Below are 17,000 nucleotides of genomic sequence, written 5' to 3'. Positions count from 1 at the left end.
AAGACATATTTATAATTTTTCTTACAAAAATATCTTGTAAATGGAGCTAATTAATTTGTAAAAATAAAATAATAATATAAATGTCATACCTAAGAACACCACCAGCATCTACCAAGTTCTTCTTTAGCATGTTAAAAGCTTTTTCCTGCTCCATTCGGATTATTTTCCTATCAATTTTGGGGTCTGTAGGAACTCTATATTCAGGAAACTTCTGTACCTTTTTAATGTAAATCCTGTTTGTAAGTAAAAGAAGAATTTCTTTCATTATAATATCAAGAAAATCAAATTTACCAAGTGGAAGTTTATGCACTGAAGTTTAGAGAAAAATCAATTAAACTAGAAAGCATTCAGCGGATTATGTTGAAAAAATAGGCCATATTCTCAGTGCGCAATATTTAGCAAATTAACAATAATCAAGACATCAGGAAAAATATCTGAATATTTATGGATATTAACTTTTGTTTCTGGATTTGCCTCTTCCCAATTCTCCTGGAAGCCATAAAAAACTCATGCCTGGGGGTTCTGGGAGGGTGCCGGCAGGAGGGGATGGGCAGCCGCTGTGGCAGCTGGAGGATGAAGAAGGAGCACGTGCTGCACTGTCAGTTCTCTGTGTGGCAGCCACTGTTCGGAAGCCTTACCATTACGTGCCATTCTTCCACTCCTCAGAATGTGAAGGATTATCTACTTGATGATGGAACTCTGGTGGTTTCAGGAAGAGAAGATCCGCCAACAAGTTCTTAGCCAAACAGTGATAATAAGGCAGAAGAAATACAGTGGTCGGATGATGAGAACACGGATACCCTTATGGCACCAGAATTTCCCAAAGTCACCACTAAAGGTCAAGAAGCTATCAACTCCCTGGAGGGGGGAGGTATTTCCTAAGCTTAACTGGAGTGCCCCAAGGGATACATACTGGATAGCAATGAACAGTTCTCTGAAATGTAAAGCCCTCAGTGAAGTCTTTCTAGTGTTCAAGAGTTCTGATTTCATCACTCACAACTTCATTCAACCATTTTTTCATTGTACTGATGATTCTCCATATCCCTGTATAGAATATGAGCTTGTTCTTTGAAAATGGTATGAATTGATTTCTTCAGCCTTCTGTTACACAAATCGTAAAGTGACAGTTCAACCCTGTCTTACGTGAGTTACTGACTTCCCAAAGACTTTGCAGACCCATCTACTGGGAAGAATGCTCATACACTCATTGATTTTCATAAACTGAAAAGAAAATGGTAAGAGGATGATTGATGAGAGCACCAGAGTTCAAGTCCCAGGTAAAGAGGAAACCACCTTGGTGCCAGGAGGCTACTTTCAACTCACAACTTCCTGTTACCCCATTCTGTTGGGGTGGGAGGCAGTGTGAAATCAATACTTTTTTATATTCATATACAATAAGCCAAAAAAAAAAAAAAGGGAGGAACTTTGCTACTTGTAAAAATAAATGATAATTAGATCTTAAACATAAACAAAAAACTCATGCCTAGATTAATTTAATAGCCTCCTTCTGGGCCTCTTGGTCTCGTTCCTTAAATCCACTTGATATATTAATACTACAATAATTCTTCACATTTGTACTTCTCTGTTGAAGAATCTACCTGCTCTTTAATGGAGTACAAATTTCTTGGCAGCAGTCAAGGCATCCCATATGATTCTAGCTTATTTACCTAATCTAACTTTCAATTACTTCAAATGTAAAATTGCTTTTTTTGGACAAGTTTATCATTTCAATGTTCCTTCCCCCTCTGATAGCAAAAATACAATTACATCCTATCTTTATACATATAATTTCCTGACCTACAATATCTCCCCTCTCACTCTTTATCTACCCAAACGCGATCTAAACTTCAGCATTCATGTTAAGTTGTACTTTCTTCCCTGTTAATGAATTTGCATGGATATGTTCCTTCTCTGCTGAGTTAGCTAACTAACACATTTGGCACTATATACTATACCATTATCTTTTCCAACAGTTTTTGTTTTCTGATCTGCCTCAACAATATTTTAAGTTTCCCATGATTAAGTACTTGTACCTCTTTCAGTCTCCCTCTTTCCCATGGCACCCAAGGTATTGCTGGGTACAAATGATATTCAAAAAGTACTTGTAGAATGATATAGGGAATAAAGTTATTTCTTCACACATAGAGGTTTTCTCCCAAGTTATATCTAAAGTTTTATACTGCTTATATTTAAAAGCAGTGAAAAGTTTTGCTTCACAGTCAGGTTTAAACATTACCTAAAGTTATGAAAACTCTTCTGAACTAACTTGAAAAACTTCTTGAGAATGTACAGGTTTGTGATATAAAATGTGACGTTGAAATAAAATGTTTCAAAGATCAACTATGCCCAACCTTTATACGTTATCTTTTAAAATTTTATCTGAGAATTTAAAACTTCCAATGTCTAAAAAAATATTAGAAAGAACATTACAAAAATCTTTTATTGCTTCAAATTTTTCATTCTCACCCAAAGCAATCACGAATCTGTAGTCTTAATCTATCTAAAATTTATTGTGTTGATCTCATACATTGCTGGTATGAATATTATTGTTAAAATCTTTCTAAAGAGTGATTGTCTTTATAATACCTGTAAACATTTAAAATAATATAACCCTTGCACTAGCAATTTCATTTCAACAAATTTATTCTCCTGATGTACTTGTACAAGTATACAAATAGGTATAATGTTATAAACTGGAGCTTTGTATATAATAATAAAGAATACTTTTCAGATCTTACATGTCCATCATTAGAGGACTAATTCAGTAAATGACAATCTATCCATAAATGCAATATTGTATGGCTCCCGAAAAGAAGGAACCATGAAACGAATATAATGTTATATGCCAATTATATTTGAATTTTTAAAATAAATAAATGCAAAGAAGGAACAAGTCCTTTCATGTGCAGATACGGAGACAATACTGGGAATGAAATAACAAAAACAAAAACAAAGCATAGAGTGGTATATGTCATTACATTCACACTAGTGTGAAGCAGAAACAGTTGTGCAGTAAATAACCACAACAGGCATTTAGAACAGAAATAAAGCAACGCGAATTCACAGCAGGAAAGAAAGTATACCACTACCTAACTTTATGAGACTGGTGTGCTACCTACTGAGCTAGCGAGGCACCTACTACTACCTAACTTTAAGAAAATATTAGTAAGTTTTACTGAGATTGCAACATTCATGAGTGTAAAGGAGGATAGGTATGCAGGCATATACACAGAATATCTTTGGAGAGTTACTCGGGAAGCTGGTAAGAGCTGTTGCCTTAAGAAGGGACACAGGACTAATGAATCGTTGAACACTACATCAAAAACTAATGATGTGGGGCACCTGGGTGGCTCAGTGGATTAAGCCGCTGCCTTCGGCTCAGGTCATGATCTCAGGGTCCTGGGATCGAGCCCTGCATCGGGCTCTCTGCTCACCAGGGAGCCTGCTTCCCTCTCTCTCTCTCTCTCTCTGCCTGCCTCTCTGCCTACTTGTGATCTCTCTCTGTCAAATAAATAAATAAAATCTTTAAAAAAACAAAACAAAAAAAAAACAACTAATGATGTACTATATGGTGGCTAACTGAACATAATAATAAACAAATAAATATATAAAAAGGGACACAGGGAGTAGAAGTAAAAGGAAACATACTGCACTGTACACTTATTGGCATTGTTTAAATGCAATAAAAATGTGCACATTAGTTATTAGAAAATAAATATTTAATAAACAGGAAATTAAAGAAAATAAAGCTTACCGGGCTGGACAAGTGGCTTTGTAGAGTTGACAAGACCTGCTCTCCTGCTCACTGATTTTTTTTAATTGGAAACCTTTTCTCCTTGGCCCATACTGGCACTCCATTACCACGGCTCTACTCCCTGTGGGCCAAAACCAACTATTGATATTAATTCAAGTATCCATCTGTTCTGGACACTAGAATAAAAATAACTCAGTGGTGGCAATGTCCAAATTTACACTTTCAATTACACAACTTTAAGGAAAGAAAACATCAGTAAGTCTTACTAAGATGTATAAACACCTAAGTTTAAAAGATTATAATATTTATCAAAAGTACATTATGGTTCAAGAAATTTACAAATACCACAATTATTGAATGTTAACTGATATTTACATACATATGGTTTTTAATAATAAAATTTCAGTACTCTGTAAGTAGAAATTAGCAAAAGTTACATTTGTTAGTAACTATTGTTATGTAAAGTTTTATATTCTTTTAAAATTTTTCCTTATTTCTATTTGTACTGTTAGAATACAGTTGTCCCCCCTTATCCGCGGGGGATACGTTCCAAGACCCACAGTGAATGCCTGAAAGGATGGATAATACTAAACCCTATATAAATTATGTTTTTTCCTATCTATATATACCTATAATAAAGTTTAACTGATAAATTAGGCACAGTAAGAGATCAACTACAATAACTTATAAAATAGAACAATTATAACAATATACTGTCATAAAAGCTGTATGAATAGGGTCTCTCTCAAAATATCTTATTGTACTGTACTCACCCTTCTTCTTCTTGTGATGATGTGAGATGATAAAATGCCTATGTGATGAGATGAAATGAGGTGAATGACGAAGGCACTGTGACATGGCATTAGGCTACTATTCACCTTCTGACACTATGTCAGAAGGAGGATCATCTGCTTCCAGACTGTGGTTGAGAACAGGCAACTGAAACCTTGGAAAGTGAAATTGCGGATAAGGGGGGACTATAATTATGTAATAACCAGCCTCTGAGATGGCCCCCAATGATCCCTGGCTCCTAGTACTCATGTCCTTGCTTAATTCCCTCCCCTTGTTCATGGGCTAGACTTATTAACTTACTTCTAATGAACATGGCTGAAGTGAGATGATGTTATTTTTGATATAAGGTTATAAAAAGACTGTGACTTCCATCCTGGGTACTCTCTTGCTCTTGCTTGGATTGGTCTCTCTGGGCGAAATCAACTGTCTGCAGTGAGGCAGCTCTGTGCAGAGGCCCATGTGGCAAGGAATAAGCCACATGAGTGAGCTTGGAAGCAGATCCTCCCCCAGCCAAATGGTGAGACGACTACAGCTCCAGCCAACACCTTAACTGCAGTCTTGTGACAGAAACTGAGGCAGAACCACCTTGCTAAACTGCTCTTTGATTCCTGACTCACAGAAACCAGGAGATAAATGTTTGTTGTTTTCAGCCATCAAGTTTGGGGTAATTTGTTACATAGTAATAGAATATAAATAAGTGTATGTGAAAACGATATAGTTTATGGCTTTAAGTAAAATATCCTATTCTAGATAGAGTACAGCAAATTTTTCAAATATAAAATAAAAAAGAATCATAAGTAAAAGTGCTGATAAAGCTGATGAAATGTAAAACTTTGAAATTTTAAATATAAATTTTAGAATTTATATTAACTTAGAGATAATACTCATAATAAAAAATTAATATGGAGAATGTAAAGAGCTACAAATAATTTTTTAAAATAAAGAACCAAGGGGCACCTGGGTGGCTCAGTGGGTTAAAGCCTCTGCCTTCGGCTCAGATCATGATCCCAGGATTTGGGGATCAAGCCCCACACTGGGCTCTCTGCTCAGCAGGGAACCTGCTTCCCTCTCTCTCTCTCTCTCTCTCTGCCTGCCTCTCTGCCTCTTGTGATCTCTCTCTCTCTGTCAAACAAATAAATAAAAACTTTTAAAAAATCTATTAAAAAAAAATAAAAATAAAGGACCAAACAGAAGAATGGGTAAAGACTATGAATAGGCAATTCAGAAAGGAAAAAAAGATATTAACAAAACAAATAAAAAGATGTTCAACTTTACTAGTAAATACGGAAATGCAAATTCAAACAATAGTAAAATACTATCTCACACTCTTCACATTGGCAAAAATAAAAAATCTGACAGTATTCTAAAATAACTGAATCCACTGATGAATTTTAACATCACAAAAAAAAAAAAAAAACATTACTGCACATCGGCAGTAATAAGAAGTACAGAACACACCTATGACATATTCTTGCAAAATACTTTAATGGAGATTAAATCTTCATTTAATCAAGCCTCTAGATCTAACAGTCCGCAGGAAATATAGGGGATTTTTAAAAAACATGTTGAACTACAGCACAGAGATGGAATCAACAAAACTCAGAATACAGAAAACTCTACAGGATAAACTACCTGGGGGAAAAGAGGAGAGAAATTTTTAGAAAAATTTCAAGAGATAAAACCAAATGTAATCTGTGAAATCTGCCTGGATGTGGATTTGAACAAACCTATGGAAAAAGAATTATTAGATAAGTAAAGAAATGGGAACATTGGACATTTTATGACATTAAGAAATTACTGTTAATTCTTTTAGAATATGATAATGTGATTGCCATTGTATATATGTACATATACAATGATCCTTATCTTTTCGGGATATATATTTTAGAATATAATATATACTTTGGTAATTACAGATAAAGCAACTGGATATCTGGAATTTGCTATAAAATCATTTGGACGTGAGGAATGAAAAAGTGGGTAGGGATATAAATGAGTCTAGAATGATCATATGCTAATAGTTGTTGAAGCTGGATGATGGATACAGGGAGAGTCATGGGATTTTTATGTATTATTACCTTTACTTTGAGATACAGACATATATAGATACACACACACACACACTATTATATATGCTACCTTTACTTTTAGATATGTATATATATCTTTATATATACATATATATGAAAATTTCCAGAATATAAAGATTTTTAAAGTCTGACAATGCTGTGTCATAAGGTAAATGAAGGAAAGGGAAATCTTCATACATTACTGAAACAAGTAAAAATTGGTATAGGTTGCTAATTCCTCACGTACAATTCCGAAACTGAAGAAGTTCAGAAAACAAAATTTTTTGGAACGCATTTAATTGCAAAACCTGACCTGAACTTTATGTGACTATTTATTATCTTTGTACCTCTTAGTGTTACTATCCATAAAATATTACTATGTTCAATTATGTGATAGGGTCAACAGAACACTTGCTGTTGAGTATTCTGTAATATATTACATTCCAAAAATTCTGAAATACATGTGGCCAAAAATTTTAGAGAACAGATTTTGCACCTGTATGACCACTTTATTTTTTATTTTTTATATTTTCACTAGGTGGTCTTTCTTAAATTTAAATTCAACTAATTAATACAGTGTATTATTAGTTTCAGAGGTAGAGGTCAGCGACTGATCAGTCTTATATAGTACCCAGTGCTCATTATACCATGTGCCTTCTTTAATGTCTATCACCCAATTACCCCGATCCCTCACCCTTCTCCCCTTCAGCAACTCTCAGTTTGTTTCCTATGAATAGAGTCTCTTACGGTTTTTCTCTCTCTCTGATTTTGTCTTGCTTTCTTTTTCCCCTCTCTTCCCCTATGATCCTGTTTTTTTTTTTTTTAAAAAGATTTTATTTATTTATTTGACACAGAGAGATCACAAGTAGGCAGAGAGCAGGCAGAGAGAGAGAGGAGGAAGCAGGCTCCCCGCGGAGAGCCTGATGTGGGGCTCGATCCCAGGACCCTGAGATCATGACCTGAGCCGAAGGCAGTGGCTTAATCCACTGAGCCACCCAGGCGCCCTGATCCTCTGTTTTGATTCTTAAATTCCACATATGAGTGAGGTCATATGATAACTGTATTTCTCTGACTTCTTTCGCTTAGCGTGATACCCTCTAGTTTCACCCATGTTGTTGCAAATGCAAGATTTCTTTTTGGGGGGATGGCTCTTGTACAACCACTTTAGAGAGCAACTTGAGATAATCTTGTAAAAAATGAAATGGGCATACTTCACAACTCAGCATTTCCACTTTAATGCATGCACTATTAACTTATTTACATCTTTTCAAAAGAAAATGTGTATTGTTTGACTATAGCATTCTTTGTAATATGGAAAATTAGAAACATCCTCAATGATCATTAGTAGAAAAATAACTGTGGTTTCGTCATATGCTGGAACGTTATGTACTCGTTAAATTAAGATCTGTAAGCATCAATACAGATGAATTTCAAGAAATAAGGGTGAGCAAAAATTTACATAACAATGTCCATAGTTTACCATTCATGAATATTTCAAAATATTCAAAACAATAAAATACATTACTGTAAATACAAATATGTGTGATAAAGTATAAAAATGCAGACTGGAAAGATACACACCAAATTTATGTAGTGGCTGCCTGTGGAGAGTTGGCATGGGGATTAGAACTAGTGAGGGAAAAATGTTGTATTTCTTTTATAGAATACTGATGAATCCCGGGCAGAAAAGGTTACATTTACCTCATGTTCCTCCACACATCTTTTTTTACCCTCAGAGGTCCAAGATGAGACTGCAATTCTTCCAGCTGAACCAGTATTTCCCTAGTCCTAAAATAAATCACTTGTCGTCATGTTTTTTGGGATTTGACTAGCCTGAGGGTGAATCTCTGGAAACTGAAACTCCACCACTTTAGGGGCATCTGGCTGGCTCAGTCGGTGGAGCATGCAACTCTTATCTCAAGGTTGTAAGTTGAAGCCCCACATTGGGTGCAGAGATTACTTAAAATCTTAAAAACACATACAAACAAAACTCTACCCCTTTAATACACACTAGCCCAATATTGGACTGGCATATGTAACACATTTGATGCTTGAGAATCCTAATATTACAATTCCGTATAAAATAACTCCAGACTGCATTCAAATTCTACACAGTAACTTGAGAGTCATGAGCTATAAAATATAAAATGAATACAAATTTTTCCAACAAAACGAATCAAGGGAGGTGAGAATATCTGGACTGGATAAAAAAAAATCCAATGGATATACATATTTAGAATAATAAAATTGCTCCATTAATATTTTTATTTTCTATGTATCAGCATAATATGTAAGGAAGCATTATTTACCTATTCTAATATATTAAAATAAATTTCATAAAATAATTGGTCATACTTAAGTTTTCTTTTTAGTTTAACATGCATTTTCATCAATTAACATTCAGTTGTCATCCACAAAAACGACATTTTGGTAGGAAATTTTTAGGAAAACCACATTTTCACAATGGATCATGGCAGTGCTGAACCTTTTAAAATAATTCCTTTTAAAAAGTACCTGCATTGACAAATGGGATTCCATCATATGGGACATACTGAGATTTCCACATCAAGCGTGTAGCTGGCTTGGCTGGGCTTGGAGATTGGCGGGTCCCCCAAACACTCTGTGTTTGCTGCTTATGAAATGTTAGAACACTTTCTAATTCAGTCTCACTTACACAGTAGCCACGGTATGAATCTCCAATTTTCTGCATATGGTAGAAATTAAATAACAAAATTATTAGCAAATATGTTTCATTGTACAAAAAATTAAATGAAGTGGTTGTCCAAAAGACTCATCAGTTTTCAAGAGACTGTCATTGTCCTCTCAGATTAATGATCTATTACAACCAGTGTATCTGCTCTGCTTTTAACCAGCATTATCAAATAGATATTCTCCAAATATGTTAGAGAATATAATGTCAAACTCATGATCACACCATCAGTATCAAAATTTTGCTTGAGAGAAATAATATTTAGGGAGGATAGTTTGAAGAACACATTGTGTATCCATTCATCCATATATTTAAAGTCCTACCTCTGGATCCAAAAAGATAGGCACAAACTAGCCATAAAAGTACTGGTTCCCTATGGGGCTTCTTTTGCTAAAATTAATTTTGGTATGACATCAATCTTTTTGAAAGCTTATGAAAACTGTGATAGTATCTCTTAAATAAAAGAATTTGCTCATTTTATCAAAATTCTTTTTAAGAAGATCCTTCTCTGAGAGAAAATTGTCTGAACTTAGTACCAAAAATAGTTAATGGTTTTATTTTTTGGAAATTAATTACTTTTACCTAATAATGGACACATAATTTATTTTTCTTTAATATTTATTTGACAGAGGAGAGAGAGTGAGATCACAAGTAGGCAGAGAGGCAGGCAGAGAGAGAAGAGGAAGCAGGCTCCCCGCTGAGCAGAGAGCCCGATGTGGGGCTTGATCCCAGGACCCTGAGATAATGACCTGAGCTGAAGGCAGAGGCTTAACCCACTGAGCCCCCCAGCCACCCATGGACACAGAATTTAATAACTGGGTTTCCCCTTTTTGAAATGTAGATGCTTAAATTATAGAAAAGTGTGTGTGTACGTGTGCACATATATATGTATGTGTGCGTGCATACCCACCGTTCATTAAGATACACATTTCTTACTTCCATTTTATGGTTACATTCTTGTTTTTCTTTATTCTTTAGTTCCCATTTTAATTTCCACCTTGCTACTATATTTTATGTATTTTGTAAGCTATCTTCATTCTTCCTAAAACAAGGAAGATGTAAATAAATTGTGTAAATAACTAATATTATCTCTCCACAAACACGTAAGTAAACTTGAACAGAAGTAGAAGCTTTTTCCATACCAAGAGAGAAAAATCTATTAACTGTGATCTCCTGCACTAAAACGCACATAGATCTACAACTGACTCCATGTATTTTTCTCCATTAAAGGGAACAAGACCGGAGATGTGGGACTAGGAATCTTTTTATTAGACTAAATATATCACACTGCAAGAATATATTTAATAAAAACACTGTTGTGGCTGTACATTAGGTCATAATAAGAAGAGAGAATCTGGGGGCGCCTGGGTGGCTCAGTGGGTTAAGCCTCTGCCTTTTATTTATTCAAATAAATAAATAAAATCTTTAAAAAAAGAAGAAGAGAGAATCTTATGTCAAGCAATACATTATCTCCAATTTCCTCTAAAAATAATAAAAATGCCTAGGCTTACAAACATTTTTCTATCCCAGATATTTCTTCATCAAATATCAACTGCAAATAAAAGTAAAAACAAAGTCCACCTATTAACATTTTTTAACAAATAAAATGAACAGAGTTTATAATGTTTTCAATGAAAAGAAAAATTCAGAATTAGTATAATATAACCAGGCCTCTATAAGGAGATGAAAGTTTAATATATATATTTTTTTAGATTTTATTTATTTATTTGACAGAGAGAAAGTGAGAGATCACAAGCAGGCAGGCAGAGAGAAGGGGAAGCAGGCTCCCCACCAAGCAGAGAGCCCGATGAAGGGCTCAATCCCAGGACCCTGAGATCATGACCTGAGCCGAAGGCAGAAGCTTAACCCACAGAGCCACCCAGGTGCCCCCAGGAGATAAAAGTTTAATACAGTTTTGAAATTTATCCAGCTAGTACATTTTGGTCAAACCTAAAAAATGCATATGGAAAAACAATTTAAATGAAAAGTCAAAAAGTAAAAAAAAAAAAAAAAGTCAAAAAGTAAAAAGGATTATTAAACTCTATCTATATCTATCTATCTATTTTTTAAAGACTATTTATTTGAGAGAGAGAGAGCATGTCCCTAGGGACAGAGGGAGAGGAATAGGGACAAGCAGACTCCCCATTGAGCAGAGAGCCCAACGCAGGGCTTGATCCTAGGACACCAAGATCATGACTTGAGCCAAAGTCAGACACTCAACAGACTAAGCCACCCAGGTGCCACTATTAAACAATATTTTGAAGCAAAATGCAGGAAATATTTCCTCAGCCATTAATCAAAACTATTTTTCACTACTGATATAGCTTAGGAGAGAAGAAAGAATCCTTCACTGATAGAGATACTCATTCTGTTGGACAGTTTTGATGAATTTCTTTTTTTTTTTTAAAGATTATTTATTTATTTATTTATTTGACAGACAGAGATCACAAGTAGGCAGAGAGGCAGGCAGAGAGAGAGGAAGGGACACAGGCTCCCCGCTGAGCAGAGAGCCCAATGCGGGTCTCGATCCCAGGACCCTGGGATCATGACCTGAGCCGAAGGCAGAGGCTTTAACCCACTGAGCCACCCAGGCGCCCGTTTTGATGAATTTCTTACAAGATGTATGACATTAGGCAAGCCACACAATGCACATGGTTGTAAGACAAGCTGATTTGACTACATAATTGCTAATGCTTTAATGTCTATAGCATTCCTAAAGTTTACAATAACGATTTTAAAAATCCTCATCAGGGATGCCTGTGTGGCTCAGTCGGTTAAGCATGTGACCCTTGGTTTCAACTCTGGTCATGATCTCAGGGTCCTGGGATTGCCCCGTGATGGCTCTGGGCTCAGCAGGGAGTCTGCTTGAGATGTTCTCTCTCCCTCTCCCCTTCACTCTGCTCATGCTCTCTCTCTCTGTAAAATAATAAATAAATCTTTAAAAAAAAAACCCTCATCAAACAACAATAATAGTTACTTTTGGAAACCAGTGAAAAACTATAACAAAAAGTGTGAGGGGGAAAAAAATCTGTCTACCTACCTGTACAAATATATTTATATATAAATGACTTAGAAAAGCAACAAGAGTAAAACTGTTCTACTCAATACAATATATCACATCATTAGACTTTATTATTAGAACATTCATGAAATATTAAAACAGAAATAATGTTTTTCCTTTCCATTTTGAAAATCTGATTAAAATAATGAAGCATTTTGGGGTGCCTGGGTGGCTCAGTGGGTTAAGCCTCTGCCTTCAGCTCAGGTCATGATCTCAGGGTCCTGGGATCAAGCCCAGGGAGCCTGCTTCCCCCTCTCTCTCTTCCTGAATCTCTGCCTACTTGTGATCTCTCTCTCCCAAATAAATAAATAGAGAAATAAATCTTAAAAATAAAAATAAAAAATAAAACAATAAAGGATTTTAATAATTAGTCATTATCATGTACAGTTTACAGGTACAAAAGCACGGTCCCGGGGCGCCTGGGTGGCTCAGTGGGTTGGGCCGCTGCCTTCGGCTCAGGTCATGTTCTCAGGTTCCTGGGATCGAGTCCCGCATCGGGCTCTCTGCTCGGCAGGGAGCCTGCTTCCCTCTCTCTCTCTCTGCCTGCCTCTCTGTCTACTTGTGATCTCTCTCTGTCAAATAAATAAATAAAATCTTTAAAAAAAAACAAAAAAAAAAAACAAAAGCACGGTCCCTTCTCTCAAAAGTGTAGTCTAAATGCTATGTAATGATGAACAAATAATTAGGCAATTAATTAAGAATGGCAGTGATAATAAATACCAAAGCACTTAAGGAGATAAATAGGTAAAAGCTAAAATAATCGTTATTTACAGAAAAGATACATAGGACTTGCATTAGGATTTAAGAATAGTTAGAAAGGAAACAGAAGAAAATAAAACATACTGGGAAATGGCAATAAAAACAAGTCAAGGCAGAGATAAAGGAATATTCTGAAGTGTTTGTACAAATTAGGAAGACAAGGCTTAACAAGAATGAAGGATGAGTTGGGAGAAAAGTAGAAAATAAAACAGGAAAAGGTAATACCAGATTATGGAAGACTTGAAAGCTATTTATAGTGGTGAATGATATGGAAAAAATGACACTGAACTTATTAGGCAGTGAGAAGAAATAATGAAAGCAATATTTAATGATAGGTATTTTTAGAAAACTAGACCGTAGGTCCCAGAAATAGAAGAGTCAGAGATTAAAGTAAAGGCTGTTACTATAATTAAGTTCAAGATAACAAAAGTCTATGAAGGATATTTTATTTATTTATTTAAGAATGTCTTATTAGGCTCTTTGTAAATTAAATTAATTTATTCGTCAGGAGGTGGGGCACAATCAGAGGGAATGGGGGCAGAGGGAGAAGCGGACTCCTAGCTCAGCAGGGAGCCAGATGTGGGACTTGAACCCAGGACTCTGGGATCATGATTTGAGTCAAAGGCAGACGCTTAACTAACTGAGCCACCAGGCATCCCAAGAGAGATACTTTAAAAGAAAAACTAAAAGAATCAGATAACTACTATAGTATGGGAGAGGAAGAATTTAATCTAAAACACTGTGCCTAAGGGTGTTTGGGTGGCTCAGGCCATGATCTCAGGGTTCTAGGATTGAGCCCCACATTGGGCTCCCTTCTCAATGGGGAACCTGCTTCTCCCTCTTCCACTCCCCTGCTTGTGTTCTTTCTCTGTCAAATAAATAAAATCTTTAAAAAATAAAAATAAAGTAAAATGCTCTGCCTGAATGTCTAAGGAAAAGGTATTTGTCACTAAACAGACAAGGAATTTAGAAGTACAGCTAGTTGGGGTGCCTGGGTGGCTCAGTGGGTTGGGCCTCTGCCTTTGGCTCGGGTTGTGATCTCAGGGTCCTGGGATCAAGCCCTGCATTGGGCTTTTTGCTCAGCAGGGAGCCTGCTTCCCCCTCTCTCTCTACCTGCTGCTCTGCCTACTTGTGATTTCTCTCTCTGTCAAATAAATAAATAAATTTAAAAAAAAAACTTAATACATAAATGTTAAAAAAAAAAAAAAAGAAGTACAGCTAGTTGTGACATGGTAATTTCTGCTTAGCACCTGGTGAATTGAGGTGAAATTCAAGTAAAGCTCCAATTAAGTAGCTGGAGATCTGGGGCAAGGGCACAATTAAAGAACCAGTGATATAGATTTGGAAATCATTTTTATAAAAGTGAGAGTTGAAAATTAACAAAGTTGATCAGCTCTCCAAGGGATAAAATGTAGAGAAATAAGGCAAAGTCAAACAGCAAAACTTAAAAGTATGTCCACTGAGAATATGAAAAGAAATAAGTACAAGAAAAGAGAAAGTAATGATCAAAAAATAAAAAGTAGAGAAACATGTTAATGAAGTTTTCATGGAAGACATGCAAGAGAAGAAATGATAGTGAAGCATGAAGGAATTTATATGATCTCTGCTTTAACAAAGCTTACAATCTCTAAGGAATAAAAGAATAAAATCATGGGGCGCCTGGGTGGCTCAGTGGGTTAAGCCTCTGCCTTCAGCTCAGGTCATGATCTCAGGGTCCTGGGATCGAGCCCCGCATCGGGCTCTCTGCTCCGTGGGGAGCCTGCTTCCTCCTCTCTCTCTGCCTGCCTCTCTGCCTACTTGTGATCTCTCTCTCTGTCAAATAAATAAATAAAATCTTAAAAAAAAAAAAAAGAATAAAATCAGAGTTAGCATTAAAACAAAGTATTACAGATACAGTCAAAAGTGGACATTTTGGGATGCATTATAGCAATAATCAATTTAGTGAATCCAGGTAAGGATTATTTTTAACTCACCTCACAGCTCCTAAGACGGCAGGCCCACATAGGTGTGTTAGAAGTAAGTGGCTGGAGAGGAGCCAGAAAGGGTTCTTCAAGCATTCTGGGACAAGGAAGGAATATACATAAATATATAATAGAAGTTGCACACACACAAACACACATACGACATTCAACCGTTTTATCCCCTTAGCCAGTGTTACAGAAAATGTACTGAGGTCATCAATAAGAAACTGTAATAATAGGGGTGTCTGGCTGGCACAAATGGTTTAAGCCCCAAGCTCGGTGTAGAGTTAATTTGAAAAAATAAGGATATAAGATCTTAACTGTAATAATAACCATAGAGTTGGTGGGTGTACTTTAATTATAATTTTCTTTAAACAGCATTATTTTATTAGTTGCTAAAGAAAAGGCCCATGTTTTTTCTTCCAAATATCTACAGCTCCAATAAAATTAAGTATTTTAATATCTCCTTCAAATCTTATTTGTAGTCTTCTCATTTTATTTCATTATAATTGTTTTTCATTTAACAAAAAAAATGAACCAATAAAACATCTTCAGGTGACTTGTTAACATGATATTATGTCACGCTCTAAGACAAATGTAATAAGTAGTGTGTAAATTTTTAAATACTGTCTTTAAGAGTTAAAAGAATACAAATAATACAAAATCCGTATCTACATTTGCCTGAATTATTATAGTGTTAAGGCAAAAATAAAAACTGAAACATATTAACAAAAACACTTCATTACTTTACCACAGAGGAATTAAATACATAAAAAGATGATGAACCATTGGGGCGCCTGGGTGGCTCAGTGGATTAAGCCGCCGCCTTTGGCTCAGGTCATGATCTCAGGGTCCTGGGATCGAGCCCTGCATCGGGCTCTCTGCTCCGCAGGGAGCCTGCTTCCTCCTCTCTCTCTGCCTGCCTCTCTGCCTACTTGTGACTCTCTGTCAAATAAATAAATAAAATCTTAAAAAAAAAAAAAAAAGATGATGAACCATTAAATATTCTGGGAACTAGAATGGATATTTCTTTTCTCTTTTTTTTTTTTGAATGGATATTTCTTTATTCTAAAACTATTAGTGCCAGATGTTTTCAGATTGTTTCAAAAGATAACAGGCAAGTGTCACTGAGGAAAAGTAGCACGTTAGACATTATAGCTTTTTTTTTTTTTAATTTAAGGTTTTATTTATTTATTTATTTGACAGACAGAGATCACAAGTAAGCAGAGAGGCAGGCAGGGGAGAGAGTAAGCAGACTCCCCGCTGAGCAGAGAGCCTGACGGAGGGCTCGATCCCAGGACCCTGATATCATGACCTGAGCCGATGGCAGAGTCGTTAACCCACTGAACCACCCAGGCGCCCCTAGACATAGCTTCTAAAACAGTCTCCTAGTTGCCAAGATGTCATTTAAATAATTAAAAATATTTGACAATTTGATGATAGTTTATTCTGTTTCTTGAATTTCTGATCTTTTTTTTTTAGTCAGCTCGCTTCAGATATGGTAATTTTAAAAAAGATTTCCATGATAATTTCAAAACATGAACTCCTCTTTCCCACGGACTCACCTGGCCACTGTCTTTTTGGGCAATGTGACAGATGCTTGTGGATGAAGAGTGTAACTACTGGTATTATCTGCTAGAACATCCACTCTTACAGTTGGTAAATTTCTATCATTGGACTTCTCTTCAGAGACATCTTAACAGCAATAACAAGAACAACGCAACGTCAGTATCTTGAATAAGTCCGTGAGAATGTAGTTAAGTAGAACTAATCGATTTGAAATAGGAAAGGCAAGATATGCTCTAAAGATGCCAAAACTTATGTTTTATTGAGAATTTCCCTAATAAACTTGTTTAGTTTCAAATTATAATACTGACTACTGAAATTTTATAAT

The 17,000-nt window shown here is 35.7% G+C and overlaps 1 protein-coding gene and 1 pseudogene across 12 annotated transcripts in view; one reads left to right on the top strand and one right to left on the bottom strand.

Annotated features, from left to right (window-relative positions):
• Positions 1-17,000, bottom strand: part of CARF (calcium responsive transcription factor) — a 115,933-nt gene that overhangs the window by 69,382 nt on the left and 29,551 nt on the right. For 11 of the 12 annotated variants that reach the window (XM_046018696.1, XM_046018691.1, XM_046018693.1 and 8 more), the window contains 5 exons: positions 16,672-16,801; positions 15,119-15,203; positions 9,130-9,319; positions 3,755-3,875; positions 90-233 (listed from right to left, as the gene is read on the bottom strand). In XM_046018696.1, the coding sequence (XP_045874652.1) occupies positions 90-233; positions 3,755-3,875; positions 9,130-9,319; positions 15,119-15,203; positions 16,672-16,801 (670 nt within the window). Of the gene's footprint in view, positions 1-89; positions 234-3,754; positions 3,876-4,527; positions 4,566-9,129; positions 9,320-15,118; positions 15,204-16,671; positions 16,802-17,000 lie in introns of those variants that run through there. The other variant, XM_046018698.1, reaches the window with a different exon arrangement.
• Positions 276-1,147, top strand: LOC123950855 (annotated as a pseudogene).

This window comes from Meles meles, chromosome 9 (genome assembly GCF_922984935.1).
Source record: "Meles meles chromosome 9, mMelMel3.1 paternal haplotype, whole genome shotgun sequence".
Lineage (NCBI taxonomy): Eukaryota > Metazoa > Chordata > Mammalia > Carnivora > Mustelidae > Meles > Meles meles.
Note: the sequence above shows the minus strand (reverse complement) of the source record. Positions and strands in the feature narration are given on the sequence as shown.